The sequence below is a fragment of the Oncorhynchus keta genome, chromosome 10 (assembly GCF_023373465.1).
Source record: "Oncorhynchus keta strain PuntledgeMale-10-30-2019 chromosome 10, Oket_V2, whole genome shotgun sequence".
NCBI lineage: Eukaryota > Metazoa > Chordata > Actinopteri > Salmoniformes > Salmonidae > Oncorhynchus > Oncorhynchus keta.
Window position 1 is genome coordinate 683,790 of NC_068430.1, and position 24,424 is coordinate 708,213.

Consider the following 24,424-nt stretch of genomic DNA (forward strand, 5'->3'; position numbering starts at 1 on the left):
ACCAGTCAGTCAGTCAGTCAGTCAGTCTGTTTCTATCCCACCAGTCAGTCAGTCAGTCAGTTTCTATCCCACCCGTCCGTCTGTTTGTCTGTCTCCCACCAGAGTCGGTCAGTGGATGGAGAATGGGAGGGGAGGAGCTGCTTCAGTTGCCAGTCTTGGGAGGCTGGGGCTCCATGAAGGCAGGGTTGTAAGCAGGCTGGGCAGAAAGGAAGTCGGGCTGGGCGGGAGGTGCACAGGGATAGGCTGGCTGAGGCTGGGCTGGGTAGCTGGGCTGGGCTGGAGCCTGGAGGGGGTAAGATAGCTGTCCTGGACTGAACCCAGCCTGACTATAAGACACTGGGATAGCAGGAGGATAGGCTGGACCTGGTAGAGAGAGAGAGAGGACATTAAACACCCCACACCAGAGACACCGAGAACAGACAGTTCCTGTCGGGATCCTCCTCTTTTCACTTACAAATAAGCTTCACTTTTCACCTCCTCTGTTTGTTTTCAACTAATATTAATACATTACTACACAACTAAGTAATACTACACAACTAAGTAATACTACACAACTAAGTAATACTACACAACTAAGTAATACCACACAACTAAGTAATACCACACAACTAAGTAATACCACACAACTAAGTAATACCTACACAACTAAGTAATACCTCACAACTAAGTAATACCTCACAACTAAGTAATACCACACAACTAAGTAATACCACACAACTAAGTAATACCACACAACTAAGTAATACTACACAACTAAGTAATACCACACAACTAAGTAATACCACACAACTAAGTAATACTACACAACTAAGTAATACTACACAACTAAGTAATACCACACAACTAAGTAATACCACACAACTAAGTAATACCACACAACTAAGTAATACCTCACAACTAAGTAATACCACACAACTAAGTAATACCACACAACTAAGTAATACCACACAACTAAGTAATACTACACAACTAAGTAATACCACACAACTAAGTAATACTACACAACTAAGTAAAACCTCACAACTAAGTAATACTACACAACTAAGTAATACTACACAACTTGGTAATACCACACAACTAAGTAATACCTGGTAGCACAACTGTGTAATACTGGCACAACTAAGTAATACTACACAACTAAGTAATACCTCACAACTAAGTAATACTACACAACTAAGTAATACTACACAACTAAGTAATACCACACAACTAAGAATACACTCACAACTAAGTAATACCTCACAACTAAGTAATACTACACAACTAAGTAATACCACACAACTAAGTAATACCTCACAACTAAGTAATACCTCACAACTAAGTAATACCACACAACTAAGTAATACTACACAACCCTAATACTGACAACTAAGTAATACTACACAACTAAGTAATACCTCACAACTAAGTAATACTACACAACTAAGTAATACTCACAACTAAGTAATACCACACAACTAAGTAATACCTCACAACCCGGGTAATACCTCACAACTAAGTAATACCTCACAAGCCGGGCTTGGAGTAATACCTCACAACTAAGTAATACCTCACAACTAAGTAATACCTCACAACTAAGTAATACTACACAACTAAGTAATACCTCACAACTAAGTAATACCTCACAACTAAGTAATACCACACAACTAAGTAATACCACACAACTAAGTAATACCACACAACTAAGTAATACCACACAACTAAGTAATACCACACAACTAAGTAATACCACACAACTAAGTAATACCTCACAACTAAGTAATACCACACAACTAAGTAATACCTCACAACTAAGTAATACCACACAACTAAGTAATACCACACAACTAAGTAATACCACACAACTAAGTAATACCTCACAACTAAGTAATACCACACAACTAAGTAATACCACACAACTAAGTAATACCTCACAACTAAGTAATACCACACAACTAAGTAATACCACACAACTAAGTAATACCACACAACTAAGTAATACCACACAACTAAGTAATACCACACAACTAAGTAATACCACACAACTAAGTAATACCTCACAACTAAGTAATACCACACAACTAAGTAATACCACACAACTAAGTAATACCACACAACTAAGTAATACCTCACAACTAAGTAATACCACACAACTAAGTAATACCACACAACTAAGTAATACCTCACAACTAAGTAATACCTCACAACTAAGTAACACCTCACAACTAAGTAATACTACACAACTAAGTAATACCTCACAACTAAGTAATACCACACAACTAAGTAATACCACACAACTAAGTAATACCACACAACTAAGTAATACCTCACAACTAAGTAATACCACACAACTAAGTAATACCACACAACTAAGTAATACCACACAACTAAGTAATACCTCACAACTAAGTAATACCACACAACTAAGTAATACCACACAACTAAGTAATACCACACAACTAAGTAATACCACACAACTAAGTAATACCACACAACTAAGTAATACCTCACAACTAAGTAATACCTCACAACTAAGTAATACCTCACAACTAAGTAATACCTCACAACTAAGTAATACCTCACAACTAAGTAATACCTCACAACTAAGTAATACCTCACAACTAAGTAATACCTCACAACTAAGTAATACATCTAATACTACCATGGTCATAACGTGCCATTTTCTGTTGTAAAACGTTTTGCTTCGGCGTGCCCCACTAAACACGATCCTGACGACTGACACTTACCAGTCTCTTGGTAAGGAGGGGGTGGTCCTGGCTGGAACGGCTGTCCCTGGTAGCCTGGTGCTGTGGGTATGGGCTGGCCACCTCCATAGCCGGGTTGAGGCTGAACCCCATACCCAGGCTGGACCGGTACGGTCTGGTAGGCAGGGTACTGGGGGGCCCCCTGGTAGGGCTGGACGGGCTGCTGGGGGTAGTGAGTATTCACCACCGTTGTGTGGGCGGTCGTAGCTATCACCGCTGGGGAGCAGAGATACACCGGGGGTACATAGAAATGCAATGAGTAAACCTCACGCGGTTCCCTATTCTGACAGACATTCCTATCAATGAGTAAACCTTACGGGCGTCCCCTATTCTGACAGACATTCCTATCAATGAGTAAACCTGTACGCGGTTCCCTATTCTGACAGACATTCCTATCAATGAGTAAACCTCATGCGGTTCCCTATTCTGACAGACATTCCTATCAATGAGTAAACCTCACGCGGTTCCCTATTCTGACAGACATTACAATCATACACATACACATCACATACATGTAGGACCGGGCTTGTATAGGGTACCCTGTAGGACCGGGCTTGTATAGGGTACCCTGTAGGACCGGGCTTGGAAAGGGTACCCTGTAGGGCCGGGCTTGGAAAGGGTACCCTGTAGGGCCGGGCTTGGAAAGGGTACCCTGTAGGGCCGGGCTTGTATAGGGTACCCTGTAGGGCCGGGCTTGTATAGGGTACCCTGTAGGGCTTGTGTAGGGTACCCTGTAAGGGCTTGTGTAGGGTACCCTGTAGGGCCGGGCGTGTATAGGGTACCCTGTAGGGCCGGGCGTGTATAGGGTACCCTGTAGGGCCGGGCTTGTATAGGGTACCCTGTAGGGCCGGGCTTGTATAGGGTACCCTGTAGGGCCGGGCTTGTATAGGGTACCCTGTAGGGCCGGGCTTGTATAGGGTACCCTGTAGGGCCGGGCTTGTATAGGGTACCCTGTAGGGCTTGTATAGGGTACCCTGTAGGGCTTGTATAGGGTACCCTGTAGAACCGGGCTTGTATAGGGTACCCTGTAGGACCGGGCTTGTATAGGGTACCCTGTAGGACCGGGCTTGTATAGGGTACCCTGTAGGACCGGGCTTGTATAGGGTACCCTGTAGGGCCGGGCGTGTATAGGGTACCCTGTAGGGCCGGGCTTGTATAGGGTACCCTGTAGGGCCGGGCTTGTATAGGGTACCCTGTAGGGCCGGGCTTGTATAGGGTACCCTGTAGGGCCGGGCTTGTATAGGGTACCCTGTAGGGCTTGTGTAGGGTACCCTGTAGGGCTTGTGTAGGGTACCCTGTAGGGCTTGTGTAGGGTACCCTGTAGGGCTTGTGTAGGGTACCCTGTAGGGCCGGGCGTGTATAGGGTACCCTGTAGGGCCGGGCGTGTATAGGGTACCCTGTAGGGCCGGGCGTGTATAGGGTACCCTGTAGGGCCGGGCTTGTATAGGGTACCCTGTAGGGCCGGGCTTGTATAGGGTACCCTGTAGGGCCGGGCTTGTATAGGGTACCCTGTAGGGCCGGGCTTGTATAGGGTACCCTGTAGGGCCGGGCGTGTATAGGGTACCCTGTAGGGCCGGGCGTGTATAGGGTACCCTGTAGGGCCGGGCGTGTATAGGGTACCCTGTAGGGCTTGTATAGGCTACCCTGTAGGGCTTGTATAGGCTACCCTGTAGGGCTTGTATAGGCTACCCTGTAGGGCTTGTATAGGCTACCCTGTAGGGCTTGTATAGGCTACCCTGTAGGGCTTGTATAGGCTACCCTGTAGGGCTTGTATAGGCTACCCTGTAGGGCTTGTATAGGCTACCCTGTAGGGCTTGTATAGGCTACCCTGTAGGGCTTGTATAGGCTACCCTGTAGGGCTTGTATAGGCTACCCTGTAGGGCTTGTATAGGCTACCCTGTAGGGCTTGTATAGGCTACCCTGTAGGGCTTGTACAGGCTACCCTGTAGGGCTTGTACAGGCTACCCTGTAGGGCTTGTACAGGCTACCCTGTAGGGCTGGGCTTGTACAGGGTACCCTGTAGGGCTGGGCTTGTATAGGGTACCCTGTAGGGCTTGTATAGCGTACCATGTAGGGTTGGGCTTGTATAGGGTACCATGTAGGGCTGGGCTTCTATAGGGTACCCTGTAGGACTGGGCTTGTATAGGGTACCCTGTAGGGCTTGTATAGGCTACCCTGGCTTGTATAGGCCCCTGTAGGGCTGGGCTTGTATAGGGTACCCTGTAGGGCTGTATAGGCCCTGTAGGGCTTGTATAGGGTACCCTGTAGGGCTTGGCGTGTATAGGGTACCCTGTAGGGCTTGTATAGGGTACCCTGTAGGGCTTGTATAGGGTACCCTGTAGGGCTTGTATAGGGTACCCTGTAGGGCTGGGCTTGTATAGGGTACCCTGTAGGGCTGGGCTTGTATAGGGTACCCTGTAGGGCTTGTATAGGCTACCCTGTAGGGCCGGGCTTGTATAGGGTGCCCTGTAGGGCTGGGCTTGTATAGGATACCCTGTAGGGCCGGGCTTGTATAGGGTACCCTGTAGGGCCGGGCGTGTATAGGGTACCCTGTAGGGCTGGGCGTGTATAGGGCCGGGCTTGTATAGGGTACCCTGTAGGGCTGGGCGTGTATAGGGCCGGGCGTGTATAGGGTACCCTGTAGGGCTGGGCTTGTATAGGGTACCCTGTTGGGCTGGGCTTGTATAGGGTACTCTGTAGGGCCGGGCGTGTATAGGGTACCCTGTAGTGCCGGGCGTGTATAGGGTACCCTGTAGGGCCGGGCTTGTATAGGGTACCCTGTAGGGCTGGGCTTGTATAGGGTACCCTGTAGGGCCGTGCGTGTATAGGGTACCCTGTAGGGCTGGGCGTGTATAGGGTACCCTGTAGGGCCGGGCGTGTATAGGGTACCCTGTAGGGCTGGGCGTGTATAGGGCCGGGCTTGTATAGGGTACCCTGTAGGGCCGGGCGTGTATAGGGTACCCTGTAGGGCTGGGCGTGTATAGGGCCGGGCGTGTATAGGGTACCCTGTAGGGCTGGGCTTGTATAGGGTACCCTGTTGGGCTGGGCTTGTATAGGGTACTCTGTAGGGCCGGGCGTGTATAGGGTACCCTGTAGTGCCGGGCGTGTATAGGGTACCCTGTAGGGCCGGGCTTGTATAGGGTACCCTGTAGGGCCGGGCGTGTATAGGGTACCCTGTAGGGCCGGGCGTGTATAGGGTACCCTGTAGTGCCGGGCGTGTATAGGGTACCCTGTAGTGCCGGGCTTGTATAGGGTACCCTGTAGGGCCGGGCTTGTATAGGGTACCCTGTAGGACCGGGCTTGTATAGGGTACCCTGTAGGGCCGGGCTTGTATAGGGTACCCTGTAGGGCCGGGCGTGTATAGGGTACCCTGTAGGGCCGGGCTTGTATAGGCTACCCTGTAGGGCTGGGCTTGTATAGGCTACCCTGTAGGGCTTGTATAGGCTACCCTGTAGGGCTTGTATAGGCTACCCTGTAGGGCTTGTATAGGCTACCCTGTAGGGCTTGTATAGGCTACCCTGTAGGGCTTGTATAGGCTACCCTGTAGGGCTTGTATAGGCTACCCTGTAGGGCTTGTATAGGCTACCCTGTAGGGCTTGTATAGGCTACCCTGTAGGGCTTGTACAGGCTACCCTGTAGGGCTTGTACAGGCTACCCTGTAGGGCTTGTACAGGCTACCCTGTAGGGCTGGGCTTGTACAGGGTACCCTGTAGGGCTGGGCTTGTATAGGGTACCCTGTAGGGCTTGTATAGCGTACCATGTAGGGTTGGGCTTGTATAGGGTACCATGTAGGGCTGGGCTTCTATAGGGTACCCTGTAGGACTGGGCTTGTATAGGGTACCCTGTAGGGCTTGTATAGGCTACCCTGTAGGGCTGGGCTTGTATAGGCTACCCTGTAGGGCTGGGCTTGTATAGGCTAGGGGCTTGTAGGCCCCTGTAGGGCTTGTATAGGGTACCCTGTAGGGCTGTATAGGGCTACCCTGTAGGGCTTGTATAGGGTACCCTGTAGGGCTTGTATAGGGTGCCCTGTAGGGGCTGGGCTTGTATAGGATACCCTGTAGGGCCGTGCTTGTATAGGGTACCCTGTAGGGCTGGGCGTGTATAGGGTACCCTGTAGGGCTGGGCGTGTATAGGGCCCTGGGGCTTGTATAGGGTACCCTGTAGGGCCGGGCGTGTATAGGGTACCCTGTAGGGCTGGGCGTGGGCTATAGGGGTACCCTGGGCGTGTATAGGGTACCCTGTAGGGCTGGGCTTGTATAGGGTACCCTGTTGGGCTGGGCTTGTATAGGGTACCCTGTAGGGCCGGGCGTGTATAGGGTACCCTGTAGTGCCGGGCGTGTATAGGGCTGGGCTTGTACCCTGTAGGGCCGGGCTTGTATAGGGTGTACCCTGTAGGGCTGGGCTTGTATAGGGTACCCTGTAGGGCTGGCGTGTATAGGGTACCCTGTAGGGCTGGGCGTGTATAGGGTACCCTGTAGGGCCGGGCGTGTATAGGGTACCCAGTAGGGCTGGGCGTGTATAGGGGGCGGGCTTGTATAGGGTACCCTGTAGGGCCGGGCGTGTATAGGGTACCCTGTAGGGCTGGGCGTGTATAGGGCCGGGCGTGTATAGGGTACCCTGTAGGGCTGGGCTTGTATAGGGTACCCTGTTGGGCTGGGCTTGTATAGGGTACTCTGTAGGGCCGGGCGTGTATAGGGTACCCTGTAGTGCCGGGCGTGTATAGGGTACCCTGTAGGGCCGGGCTTGTATAGGGTACCCTGTAGGGCCGGGCTTGTATAGGGTACCCTGTAGGGCCGGGCGTGTATAGGGTACCCTGTAGTGCCGGGCGTGTATAGGGTACCCTGTAGGGCCGGGCTTGTATAGGGTACCCTGTAGGGCCGGGCTTGTATAGGGTACCCTGTAGGGCCGGGCTTGTATAGGGTACCCTGTAGGGCCGGGCTTGTATAGGGTACCCTGTAGGGCCGGGCTTGTATAGGGTACCCTGTAGGGCCGGGCGTGTATAGGGTACCCTGTAGGGCCGGGCTTGTATAGGGTACCCTGTAGGGCTGGGCTTGTATAGGGTACCCTGTAGGGCTTGTATAGGGTACCCTGTAGGGCTGGGCTTGTATAGGGTACCCTGTAAAAGGAACACCTGGGTTGCTCTCAGGGTAGTTGAGGGCAAAAGGGAAATTATTAGAACAAAAAACTTTTCGGAATACGTTTCAGCAAAGCAGGCTATTAGAGTTTAAATCCACTACGCAGACCTTGTATAGGCTACCCTGTAGGGCCGGGCGTGTGTATAGGGTACCCTGTAGGCTATTAGAGACGTTAGTTTAAATCCACTACGCAGACCTTGTATAGGCTACCCTGTAGTGCCGGGCGTGTGTATAGGGTACCCTGTAGTGCCGGGCGTGTGTATAGGGTACCCTGCAGGCTATTAGAGACGTTAGTTTAAATCCACTACGCAGACCTTGTATAGGGTACCCTGTAGTGCCGGGCGTGTGTATAGGGTACCCTGTAGTGCCGGGCATGTGTATAGGGTACCCTGCAGGCTATTAGAGACGTTAGTTTAAATCCACTACGCAGACCTTGTATAGGCTACAAAAACCTGTAGTGCCGGGCGTTAGAGTAAATAGGGTACCCTGTAGTGCCGGGCGTGTGTATAGGGTACCCTGCAGGCTATTAGAGACGTTAGTTTAAATCCACTACGCAGACCTTGTATAGGGTACCCTGTAGTGCCGGGCGTGTGTATAGGGTACCCTGTAGTGCCGGGCGTGTGTATAGGGTACCCTGCAGGCTATTAGAGACGTTAGTTTAAATCCACTACGCAGACCTTGTATAGGGTACCCTGTAGTGCCGGGCGTGTGTATAGGGTACCCTGTAGTGCCGGGCATGTGTATAGGGTACCCTGCAGGCTATTAGAGACGTTAGTTTAAATCCACTACGCAGACCTTCGCCCTCAAGACTGTTCACGTCTCCTTTATTAATGGTTGACTGGTGGAGGCGGACGAGTCCCAGTGTGTTTGGAACACCTCGGTGTTAACCGTAGAGTGTAGGTGGAAGCAGAGGTCTGACAGATACATGTCATACTCAAGTGACAGGAGCTAGCAGTAGAGAGAGAGTGTGTGTGTGTGTGTGTGTGTGTGTGTGTGTGTGTGTGTGTGTGTGTGTACACAGGGGCAATACGTAGGCAGCAGCAACACAGCCTGACGATCACAAAGAGAGGTGAGAAACTCATCAGAACAGCATCTGTTTTCAGAAGGATGTCTGTTCCATAATGCCACAGGCTTTACACACATTTATAGAGCGGGCTTCATTCATTTAAACATTTTTTTTAAAAATTGACAAACAAACTGGTAACATTACTCAATGGTGCCAGTTTCCAAATGTACACCTACGCCAATTTTTGTGTTTCAGTTCAAAATAAAAGGTTAAATGTGAATAACTATAAAATAAAATAAAATAATATAATAATATAAAATAAATGAATACATTCTGGTGATGTCTTGTTGAATCATTCGATGAATCAGAAATATTTAGGAAGTGTAGAAATCTGTGTTTTTGCATTGTTGAGAAAACAGAGGTTTTTTTTTTTTTCCAGAACTCAAAAATTGAGGAAGAGCTGTTTTGTTCCAGGTTTGGTTACTGACAGTGGATTTCTGTTCTATTGTAAGGAGGAAGTGGTTTACACAATTGGGTGTTGTTTGAAAATCAACCCTTATGTCCCAACCCACTCCATGGAGAGCTCAGCTGGGCCTGTGCGTCCCAAATGTCACTATTCCCTATATAGTGCCCTAGTTTTGATCAGGGTAGTGACCTAGTTCTGATCAGGGTAGTGCACTACAAAAGGAATAGGTTGACATTTGGGACGCACGGCCTACTGGCAGGGATCAAAGTGGGAGTGGTCAAACCACTTCCTGTATCATCACATCTAATTGAAGCTCTTTTCACATCAGCAGATGTGCTTATATAGTCACACAGGGCTTATAACACAGGGTCAGAGATACTACAGTCTGAACTGACCCCCAGACTACTACAGTCTGAACTGACCCCCAGACTACTACAGTCTGAACTGACCCCCAGACTACTACAGTCTGAACTGACCCCCAGACTACTACAGTCTGAACTGACCCCCAGACTACTACAGTCTGAACTGACCCCCAGACTACTACAGTCTGAACTGACCCCCAGACTACTACAGTCTGAACTGACCCCCAGACTACTACAGTCTGAACTGACCCCCAGACTACTACAGTCTGAACTGACCCCCAGACTACTACAGTCTGAACTGACCCCCAGACTACTACAGTCTGAACTGACCCCCAGACTACTACAGTCTGAACTGACCCCCAGACTACTACAGTCTGAACTGACCCCCAGACTACTACAGTCTGAACTGACCCCCAGACTACTACAGTCTGAACTGACCCCCAGACTACACACAGATACTACAGTCTGAACTGACCCCCAGACTACTCACAGATTACTACAGTCTGAACTGACCCCCAGACTACACACAGATACTACAGTCTGAACTGACCCCCAGACTACACACAGATACTACAGTCTGAACTGACCCCCAGACTACACACAGATACTACAGTCTGAACTGACCCCCAGACTACACACAGATACTACAGTCTGAACTGACCCCCAGACTACTACAGGAGGCGTGGAAAGGACACACACACTAGAGAAAAAGAATTAAAGCATATACTATTTTTTTTTTTACATGTAAATCAATCTTGGAGTTAACATGTCAGTATTCATGTTGTGACGGTGCAAGGAGACTTACGTCTGGGCTTCCGGCACATTTTGTACAGGCAACAGCAGGGACACACACAGCAACAGATTAAACTGATGGTGAAGATGACAGCTGTCACCACGAACGACGAGATGGTCAAAGTGCTCATATTGCCACTGGAACAGAGAGAGACAACATCAGGCAGTGAAAAATGCAGTGCATTCGGGAAGTATTCAAACCCCTTCCCCTTCTCCACATTTTGTTACGTTACAGCCTTATTCTTAAATCTATTTACATTTTTTTTTTAAACCTCAATCTACACACAATACCCCATAATGACATCACAATACCCCATAATGACATCACAATACCCCATAATGACATCACAATACCCCATAATGACATCACAATACCCCATAATGACAAAACAAAAAACAGGTTTTTGGAAATGTTAACCTATTATTTACATAAGTATTTTCAGAGACCCTGGGTTCGCGCCCAGGCTCTGTCGTAACTGGCCACGACCGGGAGGGTCCGTGGGGCGAAGCACAATTGGCCCAGCGTCGTCCGGGTTAGGGAGGGTTTGGCCAGTAGGGAAATCCTTGTGTCACCAGCGCCTCCTGTGGCGGGCCGGGTGCAGTGCGCGCTAACCAAGGTTGCCAGGTACACGGTGTTTCCTCCGACACATTGGTGCGGCTGGCTTCCGGGTTGAATGGCGCTGTGCAGCTTGGTTGGGTTGTGTATCGGAGGATGCATGACTTTCAACCTTCGTCTCTCCCGAGCCCGATGAGACAAGATAGCTACTAAAAACTAAAAACAATTGGATACCACGAAATTGGGGAGAAAAAGGGGTAAAATTCAACAACAAAAAAGTACTGACTTAATGGCCTTAAATGTGATATTTCAGTTGATTATTTTTTTTATACATTTGCAAGCATTTAAAAAAAAAACATTTTTTTTGCTTTGGCCTAGCGTCGTCCGGGTTAGGGAGGGTTGGATGGCACTGTGCAGCTTGGTTGGGGATAGGTTTGTAGATTGAGGAGAAAAACAGTCATATTTTAGCTTGCTATCTAGCAGTTTAGGCTCTTCAACATGCTCAATAGCCACACGGTTCAATAATAGATCCAGATGAGGTTTAGGTGTTGAGCAAGTGATTATGATCCCAAAAATTATGATTTTAGTTTGAGATATTTAGCACCAGCCTATTTCTAGTTACCCATTCAGAATCTGACTATATCTATATTAATGGGTGTCAGTTATTTATTTTACTGTTGCAGCCAACGTGTACTGTTGAGTTGTCAGCATTCATGAACACAGGCTTTATTCAAGGTCAGTGGAAGATCATTTGTATAAATAAAAAAACAAAATGGTCCAAGCCTGCTGCCCTGCGGTACACCACACAATCAAATTTGCATTTAGAGATGCTTCCATTAAATAAAACCATCTGTTCTATTGTTCTATTGTTCTATTGTTCTATTGGCAACTGTCCAAGGCGGCACTGAAGTCTAACAAAACAGCTCCCACAATCTTATCACTTTCTTTCAGCCAATCATAAGTCATTTGTGCTGAGAATGTTGATTGCCCTTCCCTATGAGCATGCTGAAAGTCCTTTTTTAAAGTTTGTTTTCTGTAACATGACATTGTACTTGGTCGAACACCATTTTTTCAAAAATGTTAGCTAACAGGCTGATTGGTCGGCTGTTTGATCCATTACAAAATGTGCTACTCTTGGGCAGCGGAATGACCTTCGCCTCCTTCCAGGCCTGAGGGCACACTATATTCCAGGCTTAGATTGTGACTCCTATTTGCCACATCTTCAGTATTTTGCAATCCAGGTTGTCGCTTCCAGGTGGTTTGTTATTTACAGATATTTATTTATAGATAGCAATAATTTGTTCACCTTTTCCACACTAACTTTGCAGAATTCATATCTACAATGCTCTTCTATCATAATTTAGTCCATGATGCTTTTTTTATTTTTATGTATTTAACCTTTATTTAACTAGGCAACTCAGTTAAGAACAAATTCATGTTTACAATGACAGCCTAGGAACATGCATGATTATGAAGGCTCGGGATTTGTTGTTTGCATGGCATGCCTAAGTTGGCAAATATCAAAGGGTTTTGTTATGAATGTGCCATCTGCCTCAGTGAAGGATGGAGAAGAGTTAGTAAAAAGTCCTTTAAATTGACACTTTGGGCCCAATTTGGATATTTTCACTTAAGGGTGTACTCACTCTTTTTGCCAGCGGTTTAGACATTAATGGCTGTGTGTTGAGTTATTTTAAGGGGACAGCAAATTTACACTGTTATACAAGCTGTACACTCACTACTTTACATTGTAGCAAAGTGTCATTTCTTCAGTGTTGTCACATGAAAAGATATACTCAAATATTTACAAAAATGTGAGGGGTGTACTCACTTTTGTGATATACTGTATTTAACAGTCTTACAGCTTGGGGTTAGAAGCAGTTCAGGAGCCTGTTGGTGTCAGACTTGATGCTCTGGTACCGTCTGCCGTGTGAAAGCAGAGAGAACAGTCTGCAGCCCAGTACACCACTGGGGCCCGAGCTCTCTGCCATCCAGGATCTCTATCAGGCAGCGTGAAATGAAGGGCTGGAAAATAGTTACGACTCCAGCCACACAAGCCACAGAGTCCATACTCTGTAGTGCCATGCGATCGAGGACGGCGCTGTTGCCGTACCAAGTGGTGATGCAGCCAGTCAATATCCTCTCAATGGTGCAGCTGTAGAACTTTGAGGATTTGAGACCTTTTCAACCTCCTCACGACTGTGCGCGTAATGTGGACCATTTTAATTACTTAGCGATTTGGACACAGAGGTATTTTGGAAGCTCTAGATCCTCACCACTGCAGCCTCGTCGATGTGGATTAAGTCGTGGATTAACAGGGAGTACAGCAGGGGACTAAGCACACACACCTGTGGGGCCCCCCCGTGTTAAGGGTCAGCGTGGCAGAGGTGATGTTGACCTACCCTCACCACCTTGGGTCGGCCCGTCATGAAGTCCAGGATCCAGTCTCAAGAGAGAGGTGTTCGGTCCTAGGGTCCTAACTCATCTGTGGTGTTGCCGAGGGCGGTCTAGTCGACGTGTGTTTCTATTCTACCGAGGTTTTGAAAGAGACCACATCTACTCCAAGCGGTGTTTCATTATTGCACTGATCTGAACTCAGCTTGGTTGGAAAGAGGAAAGGGGGGGGGGTGGATCTGAACTCAGCTTGGTTGGAAAGAGGAAAGGGGGGTGGGGTGTTGTTGAGGCTGACACCATAACAGATAACATAACCATGCTAATGTGTTGATGGCTCGGGGGTTTCAGCTTTAGAGCAATACAGAGACTGTCAATGTTCTTCAGGTCTCAGACAAGGTTAGTAATCACATAAACCCAGTACACTGAACTACCTGGTCAGTGGTTTTTATCTTGAGTAAATCCCAAATGGCACCCGATTCCTACATAGTGCACTACTTTTAACAAGAGCCCTATGGGGCATAGGGTGCCATTTGATTTGGGACGTCATTTTTGTCCTCCTACCTGTATATGCAGTTTTCCTGTTCAGACTCAGTCAGCCTGAGAGATTGGCTGCTACAGCAGTATCTATTCTCACACGATCCACAGCACCACTGAAATGTACTGCAGTCCAGTTTGGCTTTGTAATGGCTGAAGGCATTTAGGTAGGCTTCACAGTCCTCTCCAGCTGGGTAGAAAAGAGAAAGACATTATAGGTAGGACTTGGACACAGCTGAGTAGAAAAGACATTATAGGTTGGGACTTGGACACAGCTGAGTAGAAAAGACATTATAGGTTGGGACTTGGACACAGCTGAGTAGAAAAGACATTATAGGTAGGACTTGGACACAGCTGAGTAGAAAAGACATTATAGGTTGGGAGTTGGACACAGCTGAGTAGAAAATACATTATAGGTTGGGAGTTGGAAACAGCTGAGTAGAAAAGACATTATAGGTTGGGACTTGGACACAGCTGAGTAGAAAAGACATTATAGGTAGGACTTGGACACAGCTGAGTAGAAAAGACATTATAGGTTGGGATTTGGACACAGCTGAGTAGAAAAGACATTATAGGTAGGAGTTGGACACAGCTGAGTAGAAAAGACATTATAGGTTGGGAGTTGGACACAGCTGGGTAGAAAAGACATTATAGGTTGGGAGTTGGACACAGCTGAGTAGAAAATACATTATAGGTAGGAGTTGGACACAGCTGAGTAGAAAATACATTATAGGTAGGAGTTGGACACAGCTGAGTAGAAAATACATTATAGGTAGGAGTTGGACACAGCTGAGTAGAAAAGACATTATAGGTAGGACTTGGACACAGCTGGGTAGAAAAGACATTATAGGTAGGGAGTTGGACACAGCTGAGTAGAAAAGACATTATAGGTAGGGAGTTGGACACAGCTGAGTAGAAAAGACATTATAGGTTGGGAGTTGGACACAGCTGGGTAGAAAAGACATTATAGGTAGGGAGTTGGACACAGCTGGGTAGAAAAGACATTATAGGTAGGGAGTTGGACACAGCTGAGTAGAAAAGACATTATAGGTAGGAGTTGGACACAGCTGGGTAGAAAATACATTATAGGTAGGAGTTGGACACAGCTGGGTAGAAAAGACATTATAGGTTGGGAGTTGGACACAGCTGGGTAGAAAAGACATTATAGGTAGGAGTTGGACACAGCTGAGTAGAAAAGACATTATAGGTAGGAGTTGGACACAGCTGGGTAGAAAAGACATTATAGGTTGGGAGTTGGACACAGCTGGGTAGAAAAGACATTATAGGTAGGAGTTGGACACAGCTGGGTAGAAAAGACATTATAGGTAGGAGTTGGACACAGCTGGGTAGAAAAGACATTATAGGTTGGGAGTTGGACACAGCTGGGTAGAAAAGACATTATAGGTAGGAGTTGGACACAGCTGGGTAGAAAAGACATTATAGGTAGGAGTTGGACACAGCTGAGTAGAAAAGACATTATAGGTTGGGACTTGGACACAGCTGAGTAGAAAAGACATTATAGGTTGGGACTTGGACACAGCTGAGTAGAAAAGACATTATAGGTAGGACTTGGACACAGCTGAGTAGAAAAGACATTATAGGTTGGGATTTGGACACAGCTGAGTAGAAAAGACATTATAGGTAGGAGTTGGACACAGCTGAGTGGAAAAGACATTATAGGTTGGGATTTGGACACAGCTGGGTAGAAAAGACATTATAGGTTGGGAGTTGGACACAGCTGAGTAGAAAAGACATTATAGGTAGGAGTTGGACACAGCTGGGTAGAAAAGACATTATAGGTAGGAGTTGGACACAGCTGAGTAGAAAAGACATTATAGGTTGGGAGTTGGACACAGCTGGGTAGAAAATACATTATAGGTAGGAGTTGGACACAGCTGGGTAGAAAAGACATTATAGGTAGGAGTTGGACACAGCTGAGTAGAAAATACATTATAGGTAGGAGTTGGACACAGCTGAGTAGAAAATACATTATAGGTAGGAGTTGGACACAGCTGAGTAGAAAATACATTATAGGTAGGAGTTGGACACAGCTGAGTAGAAAAGACATTATAGGTAGGACTTGGACACAGCTGGGTAGAAAAGACATTATAGGTAGGGAGTTGGACACAGCTGAGTAGAAAAGACATTATAGGTAGGGAGTTGGACACAGCTGAGTAGAAAAGACATTATAGGTAGGAGTTGGACACAGCTGAGTAGAAAAGACATTATAGGTTGGGAGTTGGACACAGCTGGGTAGAAAAGACATTATAGGTAGGGAGTTGGACACAGCTGAGTAGAAAAGACATTATAGGTAGGAGTTGGACACAGCTGGGTAGAAAAGACATTATAGGTAGGAGTTGGACACAGCTGGGTAGAAAAGACATTATAGGTTGGGATTTGGACACAGCTGGGTAGAAAAGACATTATAGGTAGGGAGTTGGACACAGCTGAGTAGAAAAGACATTATAGGTAGGAGTTGGACACAGCTGAGTAGAAAAGACATTATAGGTTGGGAGTTGGACACAGCTGGGTAGAAAAGACATTATAGGTAGGGAGTTGGACACAGCTGAGTAGAAAAGACATTATAGGTAGGAGTTGGACACAGCTGGGTAGAAAAGACATTATAGGTAGGAGTTGGACACAGCTGGGTAGAAAAGACATTATAGGTTGGGATTTGGACACAGCTGGGTAGAAAAGACATTATAGGTAGGAGTTGGACACAGCTGGGTAGAAAAGACATTATAGGTAGGAGTTGGACACAGCTGGGTAGAAAAGACATTATAGGTTGGGAGTTGGACACAGCTGGGTAGAAAATACATTATAGGTTGGGAGTTGGAAACAGCTGGGTAGAAAAGACATAGGTAGGAGTTGGACACAGCTGGGTAGAAAAGACATTATAGGTTGGGAGTTGGACACAGCTGGGTAGAAAAGACATTATAGGTTGGGAGTTGGACACAGCTGGGTAGAAAAGACATTATAGGTTGGGAGTTGGACACAGCTGGGTAGAAAAGACATTATAGGTTGGGAGTTGGACACAGCTGGGTAGAAAAGACATTATAGGTTGGGAGTTGGACACAGCTGGGTAGAAAAGACATTATAGGTTGGGAGTTGGACACAGCTGGGTAGAAAATACATTATAGGTTGGGAGTTGGACACAGCTGAGTAGAAAAGACATTATAGGTAGGAGTTGGACACAGCTGAGTAGAAAATACATTATAGGTAGGAGTTGGACACAGCTGGGTAGAAAATACATTATAGGTAGGAGTTGGACACAGCTGAGTAGAAAATACATTATAGGTAGGAGTTGGACACAGCTGGGTAGAAAATACATTATAGGTAGGAGTTGGACACAGCTGGGTAGAAAAGACATTATAGGTTGGGAGTTGGACACAGCTGGGTAGAAAAGACATTATAGGTAGGAGTTGGACACAGCTGGGTAGAAAAGACATTATAGGTTGGGAGTTGGACACAGCTGGGTAGAAAAGACATTATAGGTAGGAGTTGGACACAGCTGGGTAGAAAAGACATTATAGGTTGGGAGTTGGACACAGCTGGGTAGAAAAGACATTATAGGTTGGGAGTTGGACACAGCTGGGTAGAAAAGACATTATAGGTAGGAGTTGGACACAGCTGGGTAGAAAAGACATTATAGGTAGGAGTTGGACACAGCTGGGTAGAAAAGACATTATAGGTTGGGAGTTGGACACAGCTGGGTAGAAAAGACATTATAGGTAGGAGTTGGACACAGCTGGGTAGAAAAGACATTATAGGTTGGGAGTTGGACACAGCTGGGTAGAAAAGACATTATAGGTAGGAGTTGGACACAGCTGGGTAGAAAAGACATTATAGGTAGGAGTTGGACACAGCTGGGTAGAAAAGACATTATAGGTAGGAGTTGGACACAGCTGGGTAGAAAAGACATTATAGGTAGGGAGTTGGACACAGCTGGGTAGAAAATACATTATAGGTTGGGAGTTGGACACAGCTGAGTAGGAAAGACATTATAGGTAGGAGTTGGACACAGCTGGGTAGAAAAGACATTATAGGTAGGGAGTTGGACACAGCTGGGTAGAAAAGACATTATATGTTGGGAGTTGGACACAGCTGAGTAGGAAAGACATTATAGGTAGGAGTTGGACACAGCTGGGTAGAAAAGACATTATAGGTAGGAGTTGGACACAGCTGGGTAGAAAAGACATTATATGTTGGGAGTTGGACACAGCTGAGTAGGAAAGACATAGGTAGGAGTTGGACACAGCTGAGTAGAAAAGACATTATAGGTAGGACTTGGACACAGCTGGGTAGAAAAGACATTATATGTTGGGAGTTGGACACAGCTGAGTAGAAAAGACATTATAGGTAGGACTTGGACACAGCTGGGTAGAAAAGACATTATAGGTAGGAGTTGGACACAGCTGGGTAGAAAATACATTATAGGTAGGAGTTGGACACAGCTGGGTAGAAAAGACATTATAGGTAGGAGTTGGACACAGCTGGGTAGAAAAGACATTATAGGTAGGAGTTGGACACAGCTGAGTGGAAAAGACATTATAGGTTGGGAGTTGGACACAGCTGAGTAGAAAAGACATTATAGGTTGGGACTTGGACACAGCTGAGTAGAAAATACATTATAGGTAGGACTTGGACACAGCTGAGTAGAAAAGACATTATAGGTTGGGAGTTGGACACAGCTGGGTAGAAAAGACATTATAGGTAGGGAGTTGGACACAGCTGGGTAGAAAAGACATTATAGGTTGGGAGTTGGACACAGCTGGGTAGAAAAGACATTATAGGTAGGGAGTTGGACACAGCTGAGTAGAAAAGACATTATAGGTAGGAGTTGGACACAGCTGGGTAGAAAAGACATTATAGGTAGGAGTTGGACACAGCTGGGTAGAAAAGACATTATAGGTTGGGATTTGGACACAGCTGGGTAGAAAAGACATTATAGGTAGGGAGTTGGACACAGCTGAGTAGAAAAGACATTATAGGTAGGAGTTGGACACAGCTGAGTAGAAAAGACATTATAGGTTGGGAGTTGGACACAGCTGGGTAGAAAAGACATTATAGGTAGGGAGTTGGACACAGCTGAGTAGAAAAGACATTATAGGTAGGAGTTGGACACAGCTGGGTAGAAAAGACATTATAGGTAGGAGTTGGACACAGCTGGGTAGAAAAGACATTATAGGTTGGGATTTGGACACAGCTGGGTAGAAAAGACATTATAGGTAGGAGTTGGACACAGCTGGGTAGAAAAGACATTATAGGTAGGAGTTGGACACAGCTGGGTAGAAAAGACATTATAGGTTGGGAGTTGGACACAGCTGGGTAGAAAATACATTATAGGTTGGGAGTTGGAAACAGCTGGGTAGAAAAGACATAGGTAGGAGTTGGACACAGCTGGGTAGAAAAGACATTATAGGTTGGGAGTTGGACACAGCTGGGTAGAAAAGACATTATAGGTTGGGAGTTGGACACAGCTGGGTAGAAAATACATTATAGGTTGGGAGTTGGACACAGCTGGGTAGAAAAGACATTATAGGTTGGGAGTTGGACACAGCTGGGTAGAAAAGACATTATAGGTTGGGAGTTGGACACAGCTGGGTAGAAAAGACATTATAGGTTGGGAGTTGGACACAGCTGGGTAGAAAATACATTATAGGTTGGGAGTTGGACACAGCTGAGTAGAAAAGACATTATAGGTAGGAGTTGGACACAGCTGAGTAGAAAATACATTATAGGTAGGAGTTGGACACAGCTGTAGAAAATACATTATAGGTAGGAGTTGGACACAGCTGAGTAGAAAATACATTATAGGTAGGAGTTGGACACAGCTGGGTCAAAATACATTATAGGTAGGAGTTGGACACAGCTGGGTAGAAAAGACATTATAGGTTGGGAGTTGGACACAGCTGGGTAGAAAAGACATTATAGGTAGGAGTTGGACACAGCTGGGTAGAAAAGACATTATAGGTTGGGAGTTGGACACAGCTGGGTAGAAAAGACATTATAGGTAGGGAGTTGGACACAGCTGGGTAGAAAAGACATTATAGGTAGGAGTTGGACACAGCTGGGTAGAAAAGACATTATAGGTAGGAGTTGGACACAGCTGGGTAGAAAAGACATTATAGGTAGGGAGTTGGACACAGCTGGGTAGAAAAGACATTATATGTTGGGAGTTGGACACAGCTGAGTAGGAAAGACATTATAGGTAGGAGTTGGACACAGCTGGGTAGAAAAGACATTATAGGTAGGGAGTTGGACACAGCTGGGTAGAAAAGACATTATATGTTGGGAGTTGGACACAGCTGAGTAGGAAAGACATTATAGGTAGGAGTTGGACACAGCTGGGTAGAAAAGACATTATAGGTAGGAGTTGGACACAGCTGGGTAGAAAAGACATTATATGTTGGGAGTTGGACACAGCTGAGTAGGAAAGACATAGGTAGGAGTTGGACACAGCTGAGTAGAAAAGACATTATAGGTAGGACTTGGACACAGCTGGGTAGAAAAGACTATGTTGGGAGTTGGACACAGCTGAGTAGAAAAGACTTATGGTTAGACTTGGACACAGCTGGGTAGAAAGACATTATAGGTAGGAGTTGGACACAGCTGGGTAGAAACCAAACATTATAGGTAGGAGTTGGACACAGCTGGGTAGAAAAGCCCTGATAGGTAGGCAGTTAACCCAGCTGGGTTCCATTATAGGTAGGAGTTAACCCAGCTGTTCCCCTGGAAAAGACATTATAGGTTGGGAGTTGGACCCAGCTGTTCCCCTGACATTATAGGCACTTGGACACAGCTGTTACCCTATAGGTAGGACTTGGACACAGCTGTTCCATTATAGGTTGGGAGTTGGACACAGCTGGGTAACCCACTGTTCCTAGGTAGGGAGTTGGACACAGCTGTTCCATTATAGGTAGGAGTTGGACACAGCTGAGTTCCTAAGACATTAACCCAGGAGTTGGACACAGCTGAGTTAACCCACTGTTCCTAGACCAGTTAACCCACTGTTCCTAGACCAGTTAACCCACTGTTCCTAGACCAGTTAACCCACTGTTCCTAGACCAGTTAACCCACTGTTCCTAGACCAGTTAACCCACTGTTCCTAGACCAGTTAACCCACTGTTCCTAGACCAGTTAACCCACTGTTCCTAGACCAGTTAACCCACTGTTCCTAGACCAGTTAACCCACTGTTCCTAGACCAGTTAACCCACTGTTCCTAGACCAGTTAACCCACTGTTCCTAGACCAGTTAACCCACTGTTCCTAGACCAGTTAACCCACTGTTCCGAGGCCAGTTAACCCACTGGGACCACAGAGTCCTTAGGACTTGGGCCACATCTTAAAGACTGTCCATTACACCAGTTAACCCACTGTTCCTAGACCAGTTAACACCTGCCACCTTTCGGACTGAATACGTTTGTAGGAGCAACACTTTTGATCAAATATATCACTTAAAAATTGCTCTCACATGCCAACTTCTGTCCATTAAGAACCAAAGACGAGCTACACAAGTATACACAAGTATATATTTTTAAACGTGCATATTTTACTTAATATTGCCTGCTAACATGAATTTCTTTTAACTAGGGAAATTGTGTCACTTCTCTTGCGTTCTGTACAACAGGGTCAGGGTATATGCAGCAGTTTGGGCCACCTGGCTCGTTGCGAACTGATTTGCCAGAATTGTACGTAATTATGACATAACATTGAAGATGTAACAGCAATATTTAGACTTAGTGATGCCACCCGTTAGATAAAATACAGAACGGTTCCGTATTTCACTGAAATAATAAACATTTTGTGTTCGAAATCATAGTTTCTGGATTCGGCCATATTAATGACCAAAGGCTCATATTTCAGTGTGTTATTATATTATAATTAAGTCTATGATTTGATAGAGCAGTCTGACTGAGCGATGGGAGGCAGCAGCAGGATCGTAAGCATTCATTCAAACAGCACTTCCATGCGTTTTGCCAGCAGCTCTTCGCAATGCTTCAAGCATTGAGCTGTTTATGACTTATAATAATATAATAATATATGCCATTTAGCAGACGCTTTTATCCAAAGCGACTTACTCAAGCCCATCAACTCCTGAGATTAGGCTGGCAATACTAAAGTACCTATAAGAACATCCAATAGTCAAAAGGTTAATGAAATACAAATGGTATAGAGGGAAAAAGTCCTATAATAACTACAACCTAAAACTTGTTACCTGGGAATATTGAAGACTTATGTTAAAAGGAACCACCAGCTTTCATATGTTCTCATGTTCTGAGCAAGGAACTGAAACGTCAGCTTTCTTACATGGCACATATTGCACTTTTACTTTCTTCTCCAACACTTTGTTTTTGCATTATTTAAACCAAATTGAACATGTTTCATTATTTATTTGAGACTAAATTGATTTGATTGGTGTATTATATTAAGTTAAAATAAAAGTGTTCATTCAGTAATTGTCATCACACACACACACACACACACACACACACACACACACACACACACACACACACACACACACACACACACACACACACACGGCCAACCTGGTTAAATAAATGTGAAATAAAACATAAAAAGCATCTGTAAATGTGGTCAGAGGCGCCAGATGGGTGGTGTGACGCAAAATGCGGAGCCTCCGTGTAACAATGCGGAGGACTGAGCATTAACGTGATTGGGGTTTTTTTGACGGTAGGTGATAGCTGGAGGTCCTGTATAAAAACAAACTCACATCCTTGGCAACAACTCCGCCATATGCCCAGGAAAGCACAGGAAGTGTGCATGCATGTCCTGACTTCTGCAGAGGCCGTATCACCGTAAATACTGCACGGCCAATGCAGACCTCAGATTTACCACGGAGAGCCTTTTGGGAAACCAGCCGCTTTGACTAGAGACCAGTGCTGCACTTGGCGGGGTACTTGGCGATATTTCTGAAAAGCACTTTGGTTCAAACATTTCCAGTCATGCCATAACTAGTCATAATTTATGTCCTCGGCGTGTTACTTATTTAATAAGACAGACAGAGACTCGGCCCCACCTCAGACATTGAGCAATGCAAACGGCGGATGATGTCATTTCACTTAGTTAGCTAGGCTATAGCTCCTCTGGAAACAAATATCAGACTGATATAAAGTTGTAAAGATTTGCCAAACTCACCTGTCACGAAGGGGATCAGAGTCCCACACAAAACGACAGTAACAAGGGACAGACTTTTCGCCATGGCTCCCGTTAATTCCGATGCTTAAACACGAACCCCGGTACGATAGCTACTTTCTAAGTCCCTACTAAAAATGACAAACCAACTAGTGATGGGAGATGGATGCAGTATTCAACGCATACTAATCCGATACAATGTACAGATGCGCTTTTCAAAACGAAGATAATGGATATACCAACAAGATTTTACTTGTCTCTCTCCGCCCCAACAATGGGAGTTGTTGTCCACAAAGCGGCACCGCAGGCTGTCTAGCTCCCCCCCTCTCTATCCTTCTTCTTCTTCCTTAAAGTTTTATGTCAGACTACACCTGTTGGTGTTTTACCGCCACCTAGTGTACAGGGTCTACTTTGATTATTATGGTGCTCAGCAAACAGATGGTATATGTCCATGCCTCCATTTACTGTTTTAGGCTGTATATCAGCCCAAACATTTAACACAATAAAAATAAACAAAAAAACAAATTTGATGTATTCATCATTCAGATTCAACTGCCAACGCCCATCCCTACAGGCTCTGGGGCCTGAGAATGAAGAGCATCTTTGGACAGTATTCTTTGCAATGTTTTGGTAGTGAATTCCTGGAAACCCAAAAACCTTTCAGCAACAGACACTATCATGTCCTGTTTCTTGGACTTGTTGTTTGTTTGTGCAGTACAATTAATCACATGTGTGATAAATACCATAAAATCCACCTTCTTCACACTCAGACTGTTGGATAAGCCAATAGCCAGAATAGCTAGGACAGTTTTTCAATGGGATCTGTCCATAGGGGGAGCCTGGGCAACTGAAATGCCTGACCTTTTTTCAACAGTCTGACTGTGAACATCTGTACGAAAACCAAATGAAGGGAGACATAAATATGATTTAAAACAACTGTCGATGCAATATGGGTGGAGGGGATTAATCACAAACCCAAATGGAGAACCTTTTGTTTGATTCAGGGTGAATTGGTGTGTGAGAGATATATTATGTATAATTTAACTAAAAGCAAGAGATCGTTATGTGCACAGGTCAGATCAGGGATATTGCCTCTGCGTATTGAAACAGGTCAGATCAGGGATATTGTCTCTGCGTATTGAAACAGGTCAGATCAGGGATATTGTCTCTGCGTATTGAAACAGGTCAGATCAGGGATATTGCCTCTGCGTATTGAAACAGGTCAGATCAGGGATATTGCCTCTGTGTATTGAAACAGGTCAGATCAGGGATATTGAAA

At 45.8% G+C, this 24,424-nt stretch overlaps 1 protein-coding gene across 1 annotated transcript; it reads right to left on the reverse strand.

Annotated features, from left to right (window-relative positions):
• Positions 1 to 117: 117 nt before the first annotated feature.
• LOC118378658 (protein shisa-4-like) lies at positions 118 to 23,476 on the reverse strand. The gene is made up of 5 exons (XM_052526160.1): positions 23,149 to 23,476; positions 14,014 to 14,176; positions 10,519 to 10,643; positions 2,727 to 2,960; positions 118 to 363 (listed from the first exon to the last, which is right to left on the reverse strand). The coding sequence occupies exons 1-5, from the start codon at positions 23,210 to 23,212 to the stop codon at positions 143 to 145; spliced, it is 807 nt and encodes a 268-aa protein (XP_052382120.1). The 5' UTR covers positions 23,213 to 23,476; the 3' UTR covers positions 118 to 142.
• Between the last annotated feature and the right edge of the window lie 948 nt (positions 23,477 to 24,424).

Excerpts from the sequence above, each read along its gene's own strand:
- LOC118378658 (XM_052526160.1), bottom strand. The coding sequence starts at position 23,212 with ATGGCGAAAAGTCTGTCCCTTGTTACTGTCGTTTTGTGTGGGACTCTG. Across the intron at positions 10,644-14,013 it reads CAGGAAAACTGCATATACAG|TGGCAATATGAGCACTTTGA; the intron begins GTAGGAGGACAA and ends TCTCTGTTCCAG. Across the intron at positions 364-2,726 it reads CCCTCCTTACCAAGAGACTG|GTCCAGCCTATCCTCCTGCT; the intron begins GTAAGTGTCAGT and ends TCTCTCTACCAG.